General features: G+C 44.8%; 1 protein-coding gene across 1 annotated transcript in view; it reads left to right on the top strand.

Annotated features, from left to right (window-relative positions):
- The window catches only part of LOC134022780 (cilia- and flagella-associated protein 46), a 35,689-nt gene extending 20,169 nt beyond the window's left edge, over positions 1 to 15,520 (top strand). Inside the window, exons 40-60 of the mRNA XM_062464530.1 lie at positions 63 to 198; positions 1,702 to 1,899; positions 2,966 to 3,154; positions 3,411 to 3,536; positions 3,829 to 4,011; positions 4,263 to 4,436; positions 4,694 to 4,791; positions 5,222 to 5,298; positions 6,018 to 6,196; positions 6,501 to 6,607; positions 7,029 to 7,114; positions 7,602 to 7,772; positions 10,050 to 10,129; positions 10,391 to 10,451; positions 10,561 to 10,593; positions 11,329 to 11,431; positions 11,677 to 11,789; positions 14,043 to 14,124; positions 14,361 to 14,497; positions 14,635 to 14,739; positions 14,910 to 15,520. Of these exons, the coding sequence (XP_062320514.1) occupies positions 63 to 198; positions 1,702 to 1,899; positions 2,966 to 3,154; positions 3,411 to 3,536; positions 3,829 to 4,011; positions 4,263 to 4,436; positions 4,694 to 4,791; positions 5,222 to 5,298; positions 6,018 to 6,196; positions 6,501 to 6,607; positions 7,029 to 7,114; positions 7,602 to 7,772; positions 10,050 to 10,129; positions 10,391 to 10,451; positions 10,561 to 10,593; positions 11,329 to 11,431; positions 11,677 to 11,789; positions 14,043 to 14,124; positions 14,361 to 14,497; positions 14,635 to 14,739; positions 14,910 to 15,040 (2,569 nt within the window). The 3' untranslated portion in view covers positions 15,041 to 15,520. The remainder of the gene's footprint in view (positions 1 to 62; positions 199 to 1,701; positions 1,900 to 2,965; positions 3,155 to 3,410; positions 3,537 to 3,828; positions 4,012 to 4,262; positions 4,437 to 4,693; positions 4,792 to 5,221; positions 5,299 to 6,017; positions 6,197 to 6,500; positions 6,608 to 7,028; positions 7,115 to 7,601; positions 7,773 to 10,049; positions 10,130 to 10,390; positions 10,452 to 10,560; positions 10,594 to 11,328; positions 11,432 to 11,676; positions 11,790 to 14,042; positions 14,125 to 14,360; positions 14,498 to 14,634; positions 14,740 to 14,909) is intronic.
- Positions 15,521 to 17,512: the final 1,992 nt, after the last annotated feature.

Below are 17,512 nucleotides of genomic sequence, written 5' to 3'. Positions count from 1 at the left end.
CAACATAGATGGATGTTAGTAACTGTATTACGTTTTGACTGTTTTACTATGTCATTTCACAGAGTTCTGGCCTCACACGCTGTCAATGTGGAAGGGAAACAGCGCCATCTATTGGATGCATTTTCCCTTCTGCAGCAAGCTGTCTTCGTACAGGAACATGTGGCGCTAAATGCCCAAAGCCTGTTCCCATCACAGGAGGTACAGCACATCCTTTACTCAACACTTAGTGACAAACAAGACTCCACATGAACCATACATTTCAGCTCTTCGTCATGGAACATCTGACCTTCTATGTTTTATTATCCACGGTAAAAATGGCTATTTTCCCCCATTAACTAGTTAACCACAGATTTGAGATAGCTAGTGAGATAAGAATAGATTGGTATAGAAACTCAAGATATTGTTTTTTGACACATTTCTTGGCAGTCATCATGCTAATGGAATTTTCTTAAGAGCTGTGCAAATCCAATTTGCTTGCATGTTAGACACCCATCTCTACACAGTTCTGGGCTATTTTTCTTGGCTCTGACAGGACATGCAGATGGCAAGTAAACGATATCCTATTTCGAAAGTAACTGAACATGTTTACAGGGCTGGGGAAATTGAATTTCCTGGTGAACAGTTTTGTTTATGGCTGGTTGTCAGGAACCCTGGATCCATTCCTGCTAGGACTGGCTAGTTCTCCCATGTGATGGATTCAATGCTGCATCCTTTTTGTGTCATAATACAACACTTTTGCAATGTCAGATGTCAAATTGCGCCGTGTATAGGTTGCCAATGAGCCTAAATGAGCAAATAAGTCGATTCATAACCTTGTTAGGACACTGCTGTGCCTGTTCACAATCCCTCAGTAATGCCACCATCTGGGGGGCTTGATTGTGTTTGATGTCTCAGCCAAATCATTAGTGTATGCATGTGTAGGGACCCACCTGTTTGTGACCAGATCTCATGTACAGGGCCCAGGGACATACAGACTGATAAGGCATTTTCTGAAAGTGAGCACCAGATGGATCAGCATCAACTTCCACACACATCATCCAAGAAGCCATATGCAGACAGACGTCTCCAAGAACGCGAGTCAGAGATGAGCTAGGCCTGGCATACGCTGCCATCTTGAACCCCAGCTTGATCGGATCACCCAAGAACATTCGAAAAACAACACAGCGGGTTATTAAACCACCTGCTGGAAATCCCTACGAGAATCCAGTAGATATAATCTGGTGTGACGGTCTGGTCTCACCTGGAGATGGTAACTGTAGCTCTGTGCTCTCAGCAGATGGTGCTGCTGCCTCAGTATGTTACACAGAAACAACACTGAAGTCTTAATGAAAAGATTGCCACATTTACATGATCATCAGCGAATCAATATCAGTTTAAAAGTCACCTAGCCTAGCCACTGTCTGTGTTTGGCGAGACCTATGTTGTATCCTTTCATTGGTATTCCGTGGGAAATGTGTTTGTAGATGTTTGTATGAGCTTTTTCATCGCGATAGGAAATTACATTCTGATCTCAGGCTTTCAAAACTATTTTGAGGAAAAAGTCATGATGACATTTTGATGCTGGTCTACAGCACTTGTTTATGTCCTCAGAGAGGAAACGTGCGGAGCACCATCACGTTGGCCTTCTTGCCTCTGTGTGACTTCTCACCATGCGTGTGGGTGTTTAATCACATTTATATCCAAAACGTGTGTGTGTGGCAGGGTCGTCCCCTGGCCCTGCCAGCTATGCGTGTGCTGGTGCGTGTGAGACTGGCCCTGGCACGGTTGTCTCTTACCATGCTGGAGCAGGTGTGTGTGGAGGAGAAGAGGCTCGCCCTGGCCCGGGACAGGAAGGGCTCTGTAGAGAGGACCCTGGAGGAGTTTGGGCGCAGCACACCTGACCTCAATTCATTGGAGCAGGTAAGCCCCGTAGTCACAGACACACTCATCGCTCACGAACCGCACTCTAGCTACTGGAAGGGAATCAGCTATAACCTGACTCGTTACAATTTCCTCGACTGTGAGAGGCTCATTACATTTCAAGCATGTGGGGTGAACCAGATGGGATATTGGCGATTGCGTCAACCAGCCTCTTTTGAATTTCGAATGGACCATCTAATATTAATGTGTCTGGATGATGAGACTCAGACAGGGATTTTCTCAGGGTGTGGAGTAAGCAGCACACATTACTCCAGGCTGCCTGTAGTCCTTCTGAGAAGATTGAAATTATGTCTCTCTCACTTTTCTCGCTCTCTGTTTTAGTTTTTTTTATCGGCTCTCTCTCCCTCTGTCATATTCTGTCTTTCCCACTCCTTTTATCTGTCGATTTCCCCATCTCCCTGTCAAGCTTTCTGTCTGTCTGTCTCGCTCTCTCTCTCTGGCGCTCTCTCTCGCTCTCTCTGTCTGTCTCTCTCGCTCTCTCTCTCGCGCTCTCTCTCGCTCTCTCATATTTTCTCTCACTTCTCCCCCTCGTTCTGTCTCTCCCTGCTCTCCTCTCTCCTCAGTGTTAATCTCAACCATTGGCCGATCAATACTGACAGTGATAAAGCTTTATTGCAAGAGGACTCACTCTGTGTTGTGGCTCTCCTGTTATATGATTGTAAAATAACTGTTTTCTCAGAGGAAGATCTGTCCCGACAACCTACAAGAGGATGTAGCCTACTTGTGAGATGAAAGCTCAGCTGCAGCCAAGACCAGATTGCCGATCAATGTGCTTTAGTAAATTTGGCATCGTTGTCTGAGGAAACATCCTCAATCATTGCATGTGGACAGGCTACTCATTAGAGGTGTTGGCTTAGAAGTATGAGTACAAATGGATGGTTATATAAAGAGGTTGCGTGATATCTCAAGTGATATCTCATGTCCTTTGCCCTGTTTTCCTCAGATCCTGTTTACATCGTTTCCTACCCGTCTATCCAGTATTCTATCCATCCCTGACCCCTCTGTTCCCTATCCTGCTGTAATCCCATTGCTTTCTCTTCTCCAGGAATGGGTGACTGTGGGCAGGACCCTGGCGCAGGTGGCTCTGTGTCAGCTGATCACGGTCACCTCTCTGTCCCTGGACTGTGTGGACAGCAGAGCCCACTCCCTAGGCCTGATGGGAAAGTGCCTGAGGCTGCTGGCCATGCAGAAGGACCCTCTGTACCCTTCCTTCCTCTGGGATGGACACAACTTGGTAGAAGCACACAAACACACACGCCCACACACACACCCACTGACGGTGGAAATGTCCACTCACACACACAAGCGCACACGCACACACACACACACCACTTAGAACGGCAACAGGAGGGGTTAGCTCAGAGTGATTACGGGGATGATGTAGGTTCACTTCTTTTAAGCCGTGGAGATCAGCTTTTTATTGTCAGTGTTTATGAGCGGATTGCAAACGGACGGTGATACTGTGTGATCCTAAACTGAACCCCGCGCAGGAGGAGGGCCGGCCCGGGGACGAGGCCCCCCCAGCGCTACGAGACGATGAGTTATCCGAAGAGAATGTTGGGGAGTCAAGCGGAACGGAGCCCAGGCTATACCCGGCCAAATGTGCTGAGCTTCAGGTAGAGCAGCTAACCACTGACCTATCACTCCATCCACTCCAATGTGATGTCTCTGCTCAAAGGGTTCCCACCATCCTCCCGCATATCTCCTAAGATCCCCTTTCACCTTGACTTTCACTCCTACACTGAAAGAATCGCAAATGTGGATTGAACTTTGTCGGAACTGCGGTGGAGGAAAACGGTCGTTTGATTTCAAACGCACACTCACAAACGCACACACGCGCACTCGCACACATGTAGATGGACTTCTGCCCCAGCGTGTGGTCTTGTGTTGTGGTCTTGTGTTGTGCAGGGGAGGAGGCGTGCGGCCCAGGAGCTTCTGGCCCAGGCCACGGAGACCCTGGGCCAGGCCATCGCTCTCTGCCTGCAGCACGGGCTGCCCACTCCCATCCTCTCACAAGCCTGCCTCGACATGCTGGAGTGCCACGGCCAGTTTGACCCAGGGGCCACTGGTCAGTACATGGCCCTGCTACAGGTAGGTGTGTGTGTGCGTGTGAGTGAGTGAGTGTGCGTGCTTGTCACTGTTTCAGTGTTTGCGTGCGTGTGCAAGGAAATGGAATTGTCCTTTTGTCCTGTGGAATGTGTTTTAAGTCTTAATCGTCTCTCTCTTCCTTTTCTGTCTCACGCTCTCTTTCTCCTTCTCTCGCTCCCCATTGCTCTCCCTCTCGCTGTCTCTCTCCCACTCTCTCTCCCTCTTTCTCCCTCTCTCCTTCTCTCTGCTCCCAGAGCTGCTCCTGTGTGTGTCTGCTGGCTGACGTTGTGAGCTCAGCCTGCTCAGACACCAGTGTGTCCCGGCTCTCTGCCCTGCTCAACCTGCACAGGAACCTGCTCATCACCCAGGAGGACATCCCCAGGAGGCTGCTGGGGGCGGCCGAGGACTCCCTCCACAGCCTCTCTCAGGTACTCAACACTCCACTCGACACTCACACTTTATGGAAGAGAACGGTTGCAATGAGCCACCGATGCAGATTTGAATCCCTGAATCTTGATTTATGGTTCTTGTAATTAGAATTGTTATGTTTGCCAAGCTTAATGCAAAGTAGATGTCAATGTAATTCTTTGTTATGTAAAGTATTTGGCAAATTAATATTGAAATTGTTGACAGCCATGGATTTGAATTGCTCAACAAGCATGTCTGTTTTGTGAACCTTCTAAAGGTTTATAGCCACCTGTCAGTAAACCCCAACCACCTGAGTCTGTTAGGAGAGCTGCCATCCAACATGAAGATCCTGCTGCTTCAGCACTCAGAGGACAGGTGTTCTCTCTTTCTCGCTCTCTTGCTCTCTCTCTCTATCTCTCGCTATGTCGCTCTCTCTCGCTCTCTCGCTCTGTATATCTCTCTCTGTGCATCTCCCTCTCTCTTTCACTCTCTCTTTCCCCTTCTGTCACTCTCTCTCTTCTGTCCCCGTAACCCCCCCCCCCTACACACACACACTCACTCTATCTGGCCGCATCTGTTCGTGTCGCATAGACTTAATGTGTGTGACCGTGGGTCATACGTCACCTTGGGTTTAGCAAGCCGCCTCATCTAGAGCAGAAGTGCATGCAGTTTCATAACACACCACTCGAGGGCTAATGGTATGCAACCTCGGAAGCAGTGTTTATAGTATACTGTGAACATATCTCCACGAATGTCATTTTCATAAAGCACACAAGCGCATGTGACATATGTGTCTCTTTTCTAGATCAGTCCTCTATGCAGCTTTCTATGAGAGGAGCAAACATACTGAGAGTCAGAAGGGAAAGGCCATGCAGGGATCAGGTGAGGAAATCTTTCATTTGGACAGTATGTTCAAATTAAAATGGCTCGGATCAATCGTGTCACATTAAAGAGACAGCAATTACCCACATCACTTTGTACGTGCGTCACGAGGCTGTACTGTAACTGTTCTACACGCCATGTATTGAGTTTCCCAGGTCAGGGAGAATGTTCCATTGATATGACACACAGCAGCCTTTGCACCCCACACGTCACCGCATTCAATAGTAACGGAATACGTTCCAGCATAACATTTATTAGCAAGTCAGGTCTCCGCCTAACAACACAGCCTGGGAAAGGTTCCGAGTTAATGAAGAGGAAGAGGCAGCGGGGATGAGCCGCAGACTGAGACACCTGGACCGACCTTTAAACCTCGCAGCCCCAGCCAAGCAGGGGAATACCGGCCTTCAAATGTCCAAAAATAACAAAACAAGCATTTGCATAAAACCTCCTCAAATGACCTTTCAGGGGTGGGGGCGCTCCCTTAAAGAAAGCCACAGACTTGTTTTAGGAATAGGAGAGCAAATTAAATAATCACAAAGAAAAGTGTGTGTGTGTGTGTGTGTGTGTGGGGGGGGTTGAAGGGGGGGACAGAGGCTCCGAGTTGAGTTTGAGGATGAGGGGAGCTCCGGGGGACCAATTACATTGTGTGTGTGTGTGTGTGCGTGTGTTTGTGGGTTTGTGTGTGTGTGCGTGCGTGTGTGTGTGTGTGTGTTGTGCAGCAGGTACACTGGTCTGCAGTCGGGTCGCCAAGGTCTCCGTCCACCCTGGGGCCCTGCTGGCCCTCCGTGTCAAGATGAAGGCCTTCCACCACCAGACGAGACACGCCCTGCTCAAGGAGGCCCGTTGGCACGGCAACCACAACCGCCCGGGGGCTGTTGGCGAGCGTCACACCCCTCCCGTAGGTGGTGAACTCTGACAGACCTCCCACCCTCTCTCTCTCTCTCTTCATTAACATTGCCACTGGCCTTATAAATAAAGTGGGGCTAGAACGATGATCCTGTATACATCCAATCCCCATATACACTGACTCCCCAGATACACTGACGCTGAGGTTTTTCAACGTGTAAATACGGTTCTCCCTGGCCTGCATAATCACAGTCCTGACACAGCACTCCAGATAAATGTTGCTCAGGTTATACTGTATTCCCACTCGCTGTGCAATTTCTTTCTCTCTCTCTCCCTCTCTCCCTCCCCACGTAAAGAAATGCACCTCGGAAGATGGGCTGGAATCTCTCTTCAGAGAGGTGGTGCATGAGATGGAGGTCTACCTGCATCCAGCTCTCTCTCAGTTTGAATTTTCAGGCCTCAGGTACCCTGTCGCGACTTCCTGCTTTGCACACCCACTAGAATAGTAATGGTATCGTTTTTGGGGGGTTTTGACTGACAGAAATCTTTGATGCGTGGATGTGTGGTGCCTTATTATTCAAAGTTGGTCTTCGGCTTTATTGCATAGTGAATTGTAGATTTCGATCAAACGTTCTTTTCTGACCCTTCTTTGGTGTGCCTGCTTGTGTGTGTGTGTGTAGACACATTTGTAGACGTGTGTGTGCAGTGAACTCTCCTACCTACGGTAGCATGTTTGGTGGAGACGGTGTGAGACTGCCTGCACAGTCCGCGGCCCACCTCCTACGCCTCCTGCGGCCCTCGTTTGCTTCCTCTCATTTCCTCACGTCTAGGCCAGGTCCCTCCTGTGGCCCTACTGTTCCCCTCTCCTTATCTCTCCCACTCAGGCACCAGACTCCATCGATATCCATCCCCGAGTCCAGCAAGCCCAAAGAAAAGGAAGAGAAAGCCGGCCCAGATAAAGGTCTAAGGGGTGCGTGCTCGCTTGAGCAGTCTTATAGTTAGGCTCCTCCGGGGGCAGTGGAAGGTCTATACAGGGTATGGATCAGGGGAGTGCTCTTCAGAGCAGGAGAGCTGTCTTCATTGTACCTTGTACCTGCTCGTGGCCAGTGATCCCACTTCTGGGTCTTTACTAAGATAAGGACTTCTTTATCTAAACAGCCCCGACTCCTCTGATCCAAATCAAGCTTTGAGTAAACGGGCTTAGACTAATGACCCGGGGACAGTACTCAGGTACCGGACGTTTGTCCTTGCAAACCTTTTGCAGTTTTGCCAAAAATGCAATCCATTCATTATAACATTATGAATGTTGTCACCAAAGGGGGATGAAGGAAGAACCTCGGTAGCATTCTTCCCTGTGTTTCCTCAAAAATAACCTCCAGTGATTAATGAGATGGATTTATTGCGTGCAAACAAACATTGCTTCACGAAACGAAAACGGTTTATGTGTGTGTGTGCAGTGGGCTCTCCCGCAGAGCTGGGGGAGAGTGTGGTGCTCCTAGCTGATGGGCCGCTGATGGAGCTGCCTCTGGAGGCCTTGTCCGGCCTGCAGGACGAGGGCCTGAGCTCCGTGTCCCGTGACCTCTCCCTGCAGCTCCTGCACTCTCGCCTGCACAGGAAGGAGCAGCCAGGTCAGACACACCACCGCTGCCGGGGGGGGAGAACATCCGCAGGCTTAGACATCACGTTTGCAAATGGTTCCATCCAAGTGTTCATCAATGTTTCAAAGTGGCTCATTATCACATACAGGCGCACATTTGGAGCACATAAACATCCTGACTGGCTGGCTCGTGGCCATGGAAGTCACGGGATATTGTAGGCGAGTCTAAGCCCATCCAGAGGGTCCCTGCTCTACATGCTTTAATCCCTTTCTGCCCATTCAACCATTTGGCAAAGCCTCGTTAAATTGTTTTGAATACTAATACAGTTTTAATGACATGAAGTACAGTTAGGATTAAGTGTCAGGATGTTCCCCTGACACTTTTTTAAGTCCCAGCCAACTAAAATGACACATTGAAATGCCTCAACTGCTGTACTTCAAATGTTAAATCCACCTTTAATTCCTTCTAATCTTCCCATCTGCTTAATTGAACACAGACAATGTCATATGAAAAGTAAAAGGGGACGAAGGCTGTCTATCAACAACAGCACCCCTAATGATTCAACAAACTCAATGATCCCTTACATAAGCATCTTGGCCGAACACCAGCTCTTACCCAACAAGTACCAAAAAGATTATGAACCTCTTTTAACTTTTTTAATAGCAACCAATGATTCTGCCCGAGCTCCATTCCTATTTAAATTGCACCATGCCAAATTATTAGAAATATAATGAATAATATTGTTGATTGGTTTCTTTCTTGTTGACTGGCAGCCGCTGTTCACCACACCTTTGGAAATGCAGAGTGCAGTACTTTACAGACTGCAGGGTTTCCCGCAGAAAAGGGTGGGGGGGGTTTGTTTGTGCGATAGACTAATGCGTTCTGCAGAGAAGGGAGACTGGCATTGGTCACGGTTTGGAATGAAAGGGAGAAAACAGAGTAACATGGCGGATATCAATTTTAAAAATTGACTACGTAGTTAAGGCGGCAGGCGTGTGTTGCTTCGGCGGCTGCCTAAAGTGCTGCAGGAAACCCTGGACTGCACACACGCGCTCCCATTTTAGTATAATCTAATTCAATACGATTTAAAAGTCAAAAAAAGCCCTTTACCAAAATGTTATGTCTATTGGTTGGAAATAAACAAGGGACATTGTTGAATGAAAATAATGTTGAGAGAGAGGCATGCATGACAGGCCATTACAGTCTTATAATCGAGAGCCATCTTGCTTGCTTTCCTGTCTCTATGGTCTGTTTCTAGGCCTCTCCATTGTATACTGTACTGTAAACCCCAGTGGACTGCAGAATCTGAGAATCCACTGAATCAGTATGGGAAAAACGATAGTTGCATGTAATAGACAACCATCCATAGATATTTTCCTAAATAAAATGTACTTCCACTCTTGCATAATAGAAGTAAAACCATTTACCGGTAATAATTTAAATGTTGAATTTGTTTTAGATAGCATCAAGAGACAAGGATATCCTACAGTACATCCTGCCAAGGTCTTGTATTTCGAAATGAAGTTAACAAAAAAATAAACAAGTTCCTGGTCTTTTAAATAATGGCCGTGGTATTTTCTGCACATGCGGAGATTGTAATGCAGAGACAATGAAGATGGAGAATCTTGTATTTGAGCCTAATGTTCAGGCAGCTTGTCTACCTTTTTAAAAGGTTGAATTATTTGCATAACGCCAGCGGATGTTACAAAGGTTAGCATTAAATTAGCAGAGACATCTGCACTGATTCTGGAGGGTGTGTATTAGTGTGTGTGTGTGTACAGTACAGTATGCTGTGTTATTAATGTGCTCATACACATGGTGTAAGGAGAGAGGGTCGGTTGAATCGTTGAGGATCAAACCAAACTGAATATCTGCCGTCACCTCAGAGCCACATTAGCATAATTTTGACATCTGTAGTTTACCACTGTCTCAAGAAAATGGATTGCCTAAAGCCAATTTTGGAAATTACTATTTGTTATTCTGCGCAGTATTTTTCATGAAACATGCCCCAGATGAAGGGGAGCTTACAAGACAAATCCTGCTTTTAGGAAGAAAATGCCTATGTTCTTTGAAAGTACTATTTGATTTGAGGGGTCATTTATGTTAAGCCTAATGGTAAGGGCTGCTGGGCAATTAATTGTTTGTGATCCAGTCAATGATGCCAAATGTCATTGGCTATGCGAATAAACCACAAAGTTAACTTGTTGGGGGAGTGGGTGGTGTGGGGGGCACACAGTCAAAATGCAGTGTAATTTATCTTTCCAGACAACTGCTTTCTGTATTAATTCTGCATCCTGTTTGTAACAGTTGAAAGTGACAATAAAAAGGAGACCAAAGGTGGAAAGGGAGCCAAGGGAAAAGGAGATCAGAGCAAAGCCATCAAAGTGGTAAGTTCAGTCAATTAATCTGGGCCTGTCAGATACAGGCACAAAACTATTACCTGCCGTCAGCACTGGCAAGATTCTCTCTCTCTCCCTCTCTCTCTCAGTCGTCCCTCTCTCAGTCGTCCCTCTCTCCTTCGTTCTCTCTCTCACCCTCTCTTTTGATCTATCTATCTGTCTTATTGACTAAATTGTTAATGTTTAAATACTGTACCTTTACTAGCTTTAGGCATATATTTGGCTGATGAAAATAATCTTGTTCCCCAGGTGCCTGTAAATCGTGTGTTGCCTCCGAACACCCATCCGGTTGACACACACAAGATCAAATGTATCCTCTCAATCATTAAAATCAACATTAAACAATGTCATCACTTGTGTTTCCCTACACATTTGGAAATGTGCCCTTTTGAAATGTTCTCCTTAATGCACCTTTTAAGATATCATCGACCCTTATGACGAAGGAGAATTTGGTAGGTGGATGTGATCTCTGTTAGCTATCACCATCATTTGTGATTTCCCAAATATGTTATCCGTTAAACAGAAAGTTTGTTTCTTGGGCTAAAAAGATTGAACGTTTTATTAAAACTGCACATTCCATTTTCAACTGAAGGGTCCTGACAATGAGCTCTGTTCTGAGTGTTCCATCTTGTTATCTTTACGATCTTGCGCTGTGGGCATGTTGCTACACACCGTGACATCCCAGAATACAGGCCATAAAGAGGGGCCTTAAATCGGGTAGAAGGATATCAAAAGATAACAATGTTTTCATCCCATTTATTATCCCTGGGTATCTCTGGTTTAATGAGCATGAAAATGTACCTCAACAAATGACTTAATAAGCTTAATGGCCTTTACCCTGTTATCCATGGACTGTAGGTGTCTGCATGAGCAGCTCTGCTGGGGCTCTGTGCATCCAGCAGAGTCCTTCCAAGCTCAGCCAGGGGAGAGTAGAACAGTGATTAATGTTCTGTTTGGCGAAACTCTTGTGTGTCCTTGGCAAGTCCAACTGCCCTTCGTATCTGTCCCCCTCCTCCTTCCTTAGCATCTTTTACTGTGCTTCCTCCATGGTGGCGTCTACCCAACTCCGACGACGATAAAAAACACACAGAGGGGTTTCTATTAATAGGTGCTTTTATAATAAGACAGCCTTGTTGTTGACGAACTGGAACTGATTTTGTGTTTGTTCAACTCCATCTGGGTCCCAGAGGGTGCTAGCCTGTCTGAGAGGATGAAGAGGACTCTGGAGGCCCACAGCCAGCAGTTCACACCACTCTGGGAGGGCTTCATGGGGGGTGAATGCACACCCAGGTTAGAGGCCAGACTAAGTGTCAAGGGTTATAAACTGTACAACTAAGCACATTCATCCAATCACTGAGATCCAATGCAACAGTATATAAGGGTAACAATGTTATCCTTATAACATACAATGCCGTACTATCGTGTTTTGCATGGCTACTGCTGAGACCAAGGCGGACATCGCACCGTAACCTGAGGGATTTAACTATGTGTTTGCACAAACTATTAGGCTATTAACTGTTCTGCTTGTGTGTCAGTGTTGCCGAGGTGGAACAGCTGCTGACAAGCGGCAGTGCTTTCATCTTCCATGGAATGGAGCGCTTCCTGGCCAACATCCCTCCTGCCACGCTGACTGCCCTGAACTTATCTGGTACTAGATCTGACTTCTACCTTTTCTCATGGCCTCCTGGTTTGTTTTGACAACACACAAAGAATGTGATTTTCTTTTATCGCACAATATTTTAACCTCTATCAAATACATATTGGTATGCAGACTGATTCTCAGAAAAATTGCATTACCCTAAAAGACGCCAGAACCGTAACAAAACAGTAATAATAATAAGACTTTATGTATATAGCACATTTCATACAAGAATTGCAGCTCAAAGTGCTTTACATAAAATCAATAAAAACAATATTATAAGTAATAAATGTAATGAAACCCTTCTGAACACAGGCCACAGTCTTTGCGGTAATCCAGAACACACAAGCCGCAGTCTTTGCGGTATCTCGAGCCACAGTCCAACCCTTTAGAGCAGCCCAGAACCTATGATGAGCTCAAGCCTTTTAAAGAGCAATCCAAAACACACAATCTCAGACCTTTTGCAGAGCAGTCCAGAACCTATGTTGCTCAAGCCTTTTGATTCTAATCCAAAACACACAATCTCAAACCTTTTACAGTGATGAACAACTTCACCTGACACACGTACCTATTCCTCTTAGTTAGCTGAAGTTATGCCTCCTCCAGAGTTCTGGTGCAACGTACATTACTCAAAAGCAACAAAAAAGGAAAGAAAACAACTTGTTCTAATTTGCAAACATCTTACTACTGACAGAACCTTCATTAAAAACGATCTCAAATGGTACATCAAAATCGGAACCGCTTTGATGATAAATGATAACAATATAAATATAATGGTAACACGATTTATTCATCTAAAAGCAGTTTTTTGGAGTCAAATGGTGAGGATGAATGATTAATTTATAAACAAGGCTGTGTGGCTCTTATGTAAGCAGTAAATGGAGCAGGAGAGTTAATCTCTTTAAACACATCAATCTGTAATTCCCTGAGCCGTTAAATTTAGAGTAACCCACAGCAATGTGAAATCAATGTGATTTAATTAGTGGCAAAAAAAATGCTAAAGTTTAACAAGGCTTTTGCAGAATTGAATCCGAGATTGAAAGGAGTAAATTGCAATATGTAGTCAAAGTTTTCACTACTTCACATAATTTAGTGCTGTCTGTTGGATCATATTAATCACAGTCATCAAAATATGTCAAGTCCCTTGTTAAAGAGAATTAATTAGTAATTACACTGCAGGCACAGGGGAATAAAGTGTCAAACTATATTGATTCTGTATTGAACCACCAAGCAGACAGCACCACTGCCTGTTCTGTTTCAGCCTGTCATTGTGTCTGCTTCTGACAGACCACCACCTGTGACCTGTCAATGCAGACTGGCATTTCCATTGACAAACACCTTTCTTGGTCACTCTGTGTCATGTAAACAATGCACACAGATTTAAAATACACAGGAGACTGAAGCTTATTTTGTAAGGTGACTTTGGGTAACAAATAATTTTTTGGGAAAAATCGCTGTCCTCATTGCAGAACTTTCTTTAACTGATTAGTGAACTGTTATTTATTACCAAAGCTTTTCAGTATTTTTATTTCCTTTGTGTATATCACAGACCCTTGTATTTTAGGGACAAGGAGACTCTGCCCTCTTGTTACAGACTGCTGTCTCCATTCATTTATTAGATGTGCTTTTATAACATTCCTTAAATAAATGATCACACGCCACAAACCGCCTTTCAACTTTTCACACCTTTCAAATGCTTTTCAGGGCTGTTGCTGGCAGCTTAGCTCGACTATTTTTTTTTGTTCTCTGACCCACACAAAAACAAAGGAAGCAAGAGTTGAGTGATGCTGGATTTATTTGATCTGATTGACAGGAAGTCAAGCTGACCTTACGCATAGCCTTGGGCTTGACAATCACACCACCCGCTAGCTGAGTGTTAGCACTGCTAACTATAGTATGTATGACACTATAGTCTGCATAACAGCTGTTAGTCCCTAACAAGCCAGCACACTCAATCACCATGCCAGAAGGAACTGGGTGTTAGCAGGCGATGGCAGATTTGGGCTCAGAGAGAGATGACAGGGCAGGATGAGTTATCTTACTCTGCATGCGCTCAAGCCCCAGTGGCTGCTTCAATAATTAGCTGGGATACATTGATGCTCTTTTAGTAAAAATGTACTTAGTGTAAATCAGCAGTTTTTCTTTGCCAATAACTTTTCGGGTGTACCCATTCACTTTTTGAGTAACTTGTTAAACTTGCATGCAAACATATCAAGAGAAAGACAAAAATCATTTTGGGTGGATTTGCTGTTCCATTATCAGAATGCCAGATGGCCGTCCTGTTTGACCTGGTCCAGAATAGCGCCAGCATGCTCCGTCAATCCAAGCTTGACGTGAACAAGAGGTAACATAACAGGTCCACTTTCTACCATTTATTGAATTAGTAATGTCCCTCATGCACAAAGCCTGCCAGGTACTTAACTCAGCTGTTACCACAGGACAAATCCCTATACACAAATATCAAACCATGATGCTCGTCCAGAATGTTTGTCAGGAGTAACCTATGAGTAACCTATTCCTGTGCCTCAAGCTCTCATCTGTCTTTCTGTGCTTCCTTGTTGGCCTCCTGTGTCGTCCCAGTGAGAGACACATGGCCTTGGAGAAACCCCTGGAGACAGTCCTGCTGCTGAGTCTAAGTGGGGTCCGCTGCGTCACCCTAAACCAGTGGCACAGCAGCCTCCAGAGAAATGTTTGCAACATGGATGCCATCATGGACAGTGGGTGTTAAATAGACTGCCTGTATGCAGATGTGTGCTGTACACACACACACACACACGCATGCATACACACCTGGAATAATAATAATGCAAAGTGTGTGTGTGTGTGCGTGCGTGTGTGTGTGTGCCTGTCGTAGATCTCCTGAGGGTGGGACTAACATCTGGCCAGGCTGTCCATGCCCTGAGAAAAGGAGAAGTTCAAAGCAAAGACCAAGATACGAAACCTACTCCTGCATCAAATGGTATTCTTTAACACTTTTCTTTTTCAGTGCTGCGGTTGCCTGTTCAGCTTACGTGTGCGGCCTGTGCCTATCCGTGCTTTATTCGACCTTTTTTTTTTTTGCAAGTGAATAAAGTACATTATGTACGTTCATTCCCCCATGCTCCGTCACTGTGGCTCTGTCCTCCACAGATGCTGTTTCACGTGTGGGTTCGGACTCAGGAAGGGCTGAGAGCTTGGACGACCCACTGCACCGCAAGCCTCCCCCACTCTCAGCCTACAACTACATTATCTACGGACTGCCCAACTTGGTGGTTACATGATACACTTGAGTCCCTGAAAACATGTTTTTCTATTCTTAAAGAATATGTGGCAGGTCCCCAGTTGTAACCAAAGTACTGTAATGTAATTAAAGAGAAACTGCTAAAGCTCTTAAATCAAACAAAAAAAGCATATTCCTTAAGATGATCCAGTTCACCCAGAGGCAGGTTACGGCGTTCTTGTCCTGACTTCAGTTACATAAACATCTTGCTCCTCCCAACCTGTTTTGCTGTCTATTCACTCTACACTACACAGTCCTTGGCGCCAGCTTCTATAGGGGAGTAGGGGGGCAGTAAGGGGAGCCCTCTGAGGCATGGTGGTTCTCCTGACCCCATTACTGCACAGTACCTCACACTGCTTCTCTGAGTTTGCAGTCATTCTATTTCACTTGAAGTATATTGAGTGTTGCTGTCTTTATGTTTGGCTTTTTAAAGCCACTCCTTTGTTTATACTTAATGTCCAATAAAATATAATGTATGTCTTCTCCTGGTTATCTTGTGGGGTTGTGTGTTTATTCTAGATATCTAAGGAGGGAGATGAATAGCTGATGTGCAGAAAGTCTTATCTGGTATCTATGAGTCCATGTGTCAAACTTTGGCTGCATGGAGACGGGTGTGGAGATTCCTCTGACTGTAGGAGCTGGGTGATCATCTGAGAGAACCAGTTATAACTAAGAAGAAACATGGTCAAGACTAAAGACTTGAGAAAAAACACCTCTACCGGAACAGGTATGTTGCGTTTCATTGCATTGTTGTGGAAGATTCTAGGAATTCTCTGCATAAAATTATTTTACAATGAGAAATGTTGGAAATTAAAGTAGCTCAAGTTGCTTTTTTTATGTTGGAAACTGGATGTTGTCCTGTCAATGTATGCTCAAAGAATAACAGTGATAACATATAACTTTTCAGTTAAAATTACACTCAATGATCTCATTGGAGGCTCTCAATGTCAACATGAGAACTGCAGATGGCTCAATACCATACATTGACTGGGAACAACATGATTCATGGTTTCAATTAAACAGGTTCTTGTGTGGGGTTCATTAATTCAAATTCAGGAAATGCGTTTATCAGAATGAGCAAAGCATCCCAAAAATTAACCATAAGCTTGTAATCCTCAATTTCACAATATTTATGTTCAAATCCCAGTGACTTTAATCAAAGAACTCATAATTGGTAAACATGCTCCCACTTTTTAAAAAAAGAAGGAAAATCTGGTGTCTTCTGGTGGGTGGATAATACTCTTGCTTTATTAGGTCTATGACTTCTAGTTTTAATACAGTCCTCAATTAGTTTAAATCAGAATCAAAGTACAGAGCCTGGTAAATCCTTTGTGTGTGTTCCTTTCGTGTCAAAGGTTCCTCAAAGAAGCCTGGGAACTGTGAAGCCAGGTGGGATAAAAGCAAGGCTGACAGTGATAATGAAGGTACAGTACATATCTTACTGGCTTCAAGTATGAAGAAAAAGGTTAGCCTTTCCCACTCCCTGTTTCAAGCGATGGTGCTCGTTCCATATGTACACAATGTGTTCAGCACAGGTCATATTGGATGGTGTATGTGGTTTGTGAGTAATAACGTTTCGATACCGTGGCTGATAAGAGCAAAATGAAGGGCTCAACTTGGCTAGAAAGACAAATCCCCACTCATATAGAAGATCATACAAATGTATACTGTCCATGTTCCATAGCAACATAATAGGCCATATAAGTGCTTTGTTTTTATCAAGACCCTCAGATAGTCCAAGGTTTGTTTGCTGAAGTCAGAGCAAAGATGGAAAAGGAGATTAAACAGATTGGTTTAGCATACTGAAGATGGCTATAAAGCACCGCCATGCGTATGATTGATTAGTACCGTGTCAACCCTCATGACTGCACTCAATTCCTTTTCTGCATCAATTTATTTTCAATAACATGCCTAAACAAGGGCAAATCTACATCAAATAAGATTATTTCAGAAATAGAGGACAAATCCTTTAAGCCCTGAGATGTACTCTTTTCTCAGTGTGCCCTCTTGAACTGGGTACTCTTATCTGATCCAGCCTGTTACCCCCCTGTAATGAGTCCTGACTGTGTCCTGAAAGTGTGGCTCGCTCTGCCAGTGCTCTCATGGAAGCACTAGTGGCTCAGCCCTCCAGGACACCAACAGATGTCCCTGTCCAACCCTCTTCATTCCTCGTCTCAGCCTTGGAACACTTTCACTTTTATTTGTCATTGTGGACCGTCCACTTGTAATGCAAATAAAATCAAGATCGGTCAATGTGAGTCGTCTTAGTGGAAGACTGAAAACCTTGAATTAGAAACAACACAATATGTATGATATTCTGCATTTTAAGTAAATTGAATGCTTCACCAAATGCAGGAAAATACTTGTTTGTCAGTGAGAATGTTGAGATACTTGTGAAATGTACTCCCCCATTCACTCTATCTCTCTCTCTCTTTTTCTGAATTTAATGCGAGGCCCTAACGTCCCAAGGTGA

The sequence above is a fragment of the Osmerus eperlanus genome, chromosome 6, assembly GCF_963692335.1.
Source record: "Osmerus eperlanus chromosome 6, fOsmEpe2.1, whole genome shotgun sequence".
Taxonomy (NCBI): Eukaryota; Metazoa; Chordata; class Actinopteri; order Osmeriformes; family Osmeridae; genus Osmerus; species Osmerus eperlanus.
The sequence above is the reverse complement of the archived record's forward strand: the minus strand, read 5'-3'. Positions and strand labels throughout refer to the sequence as shown.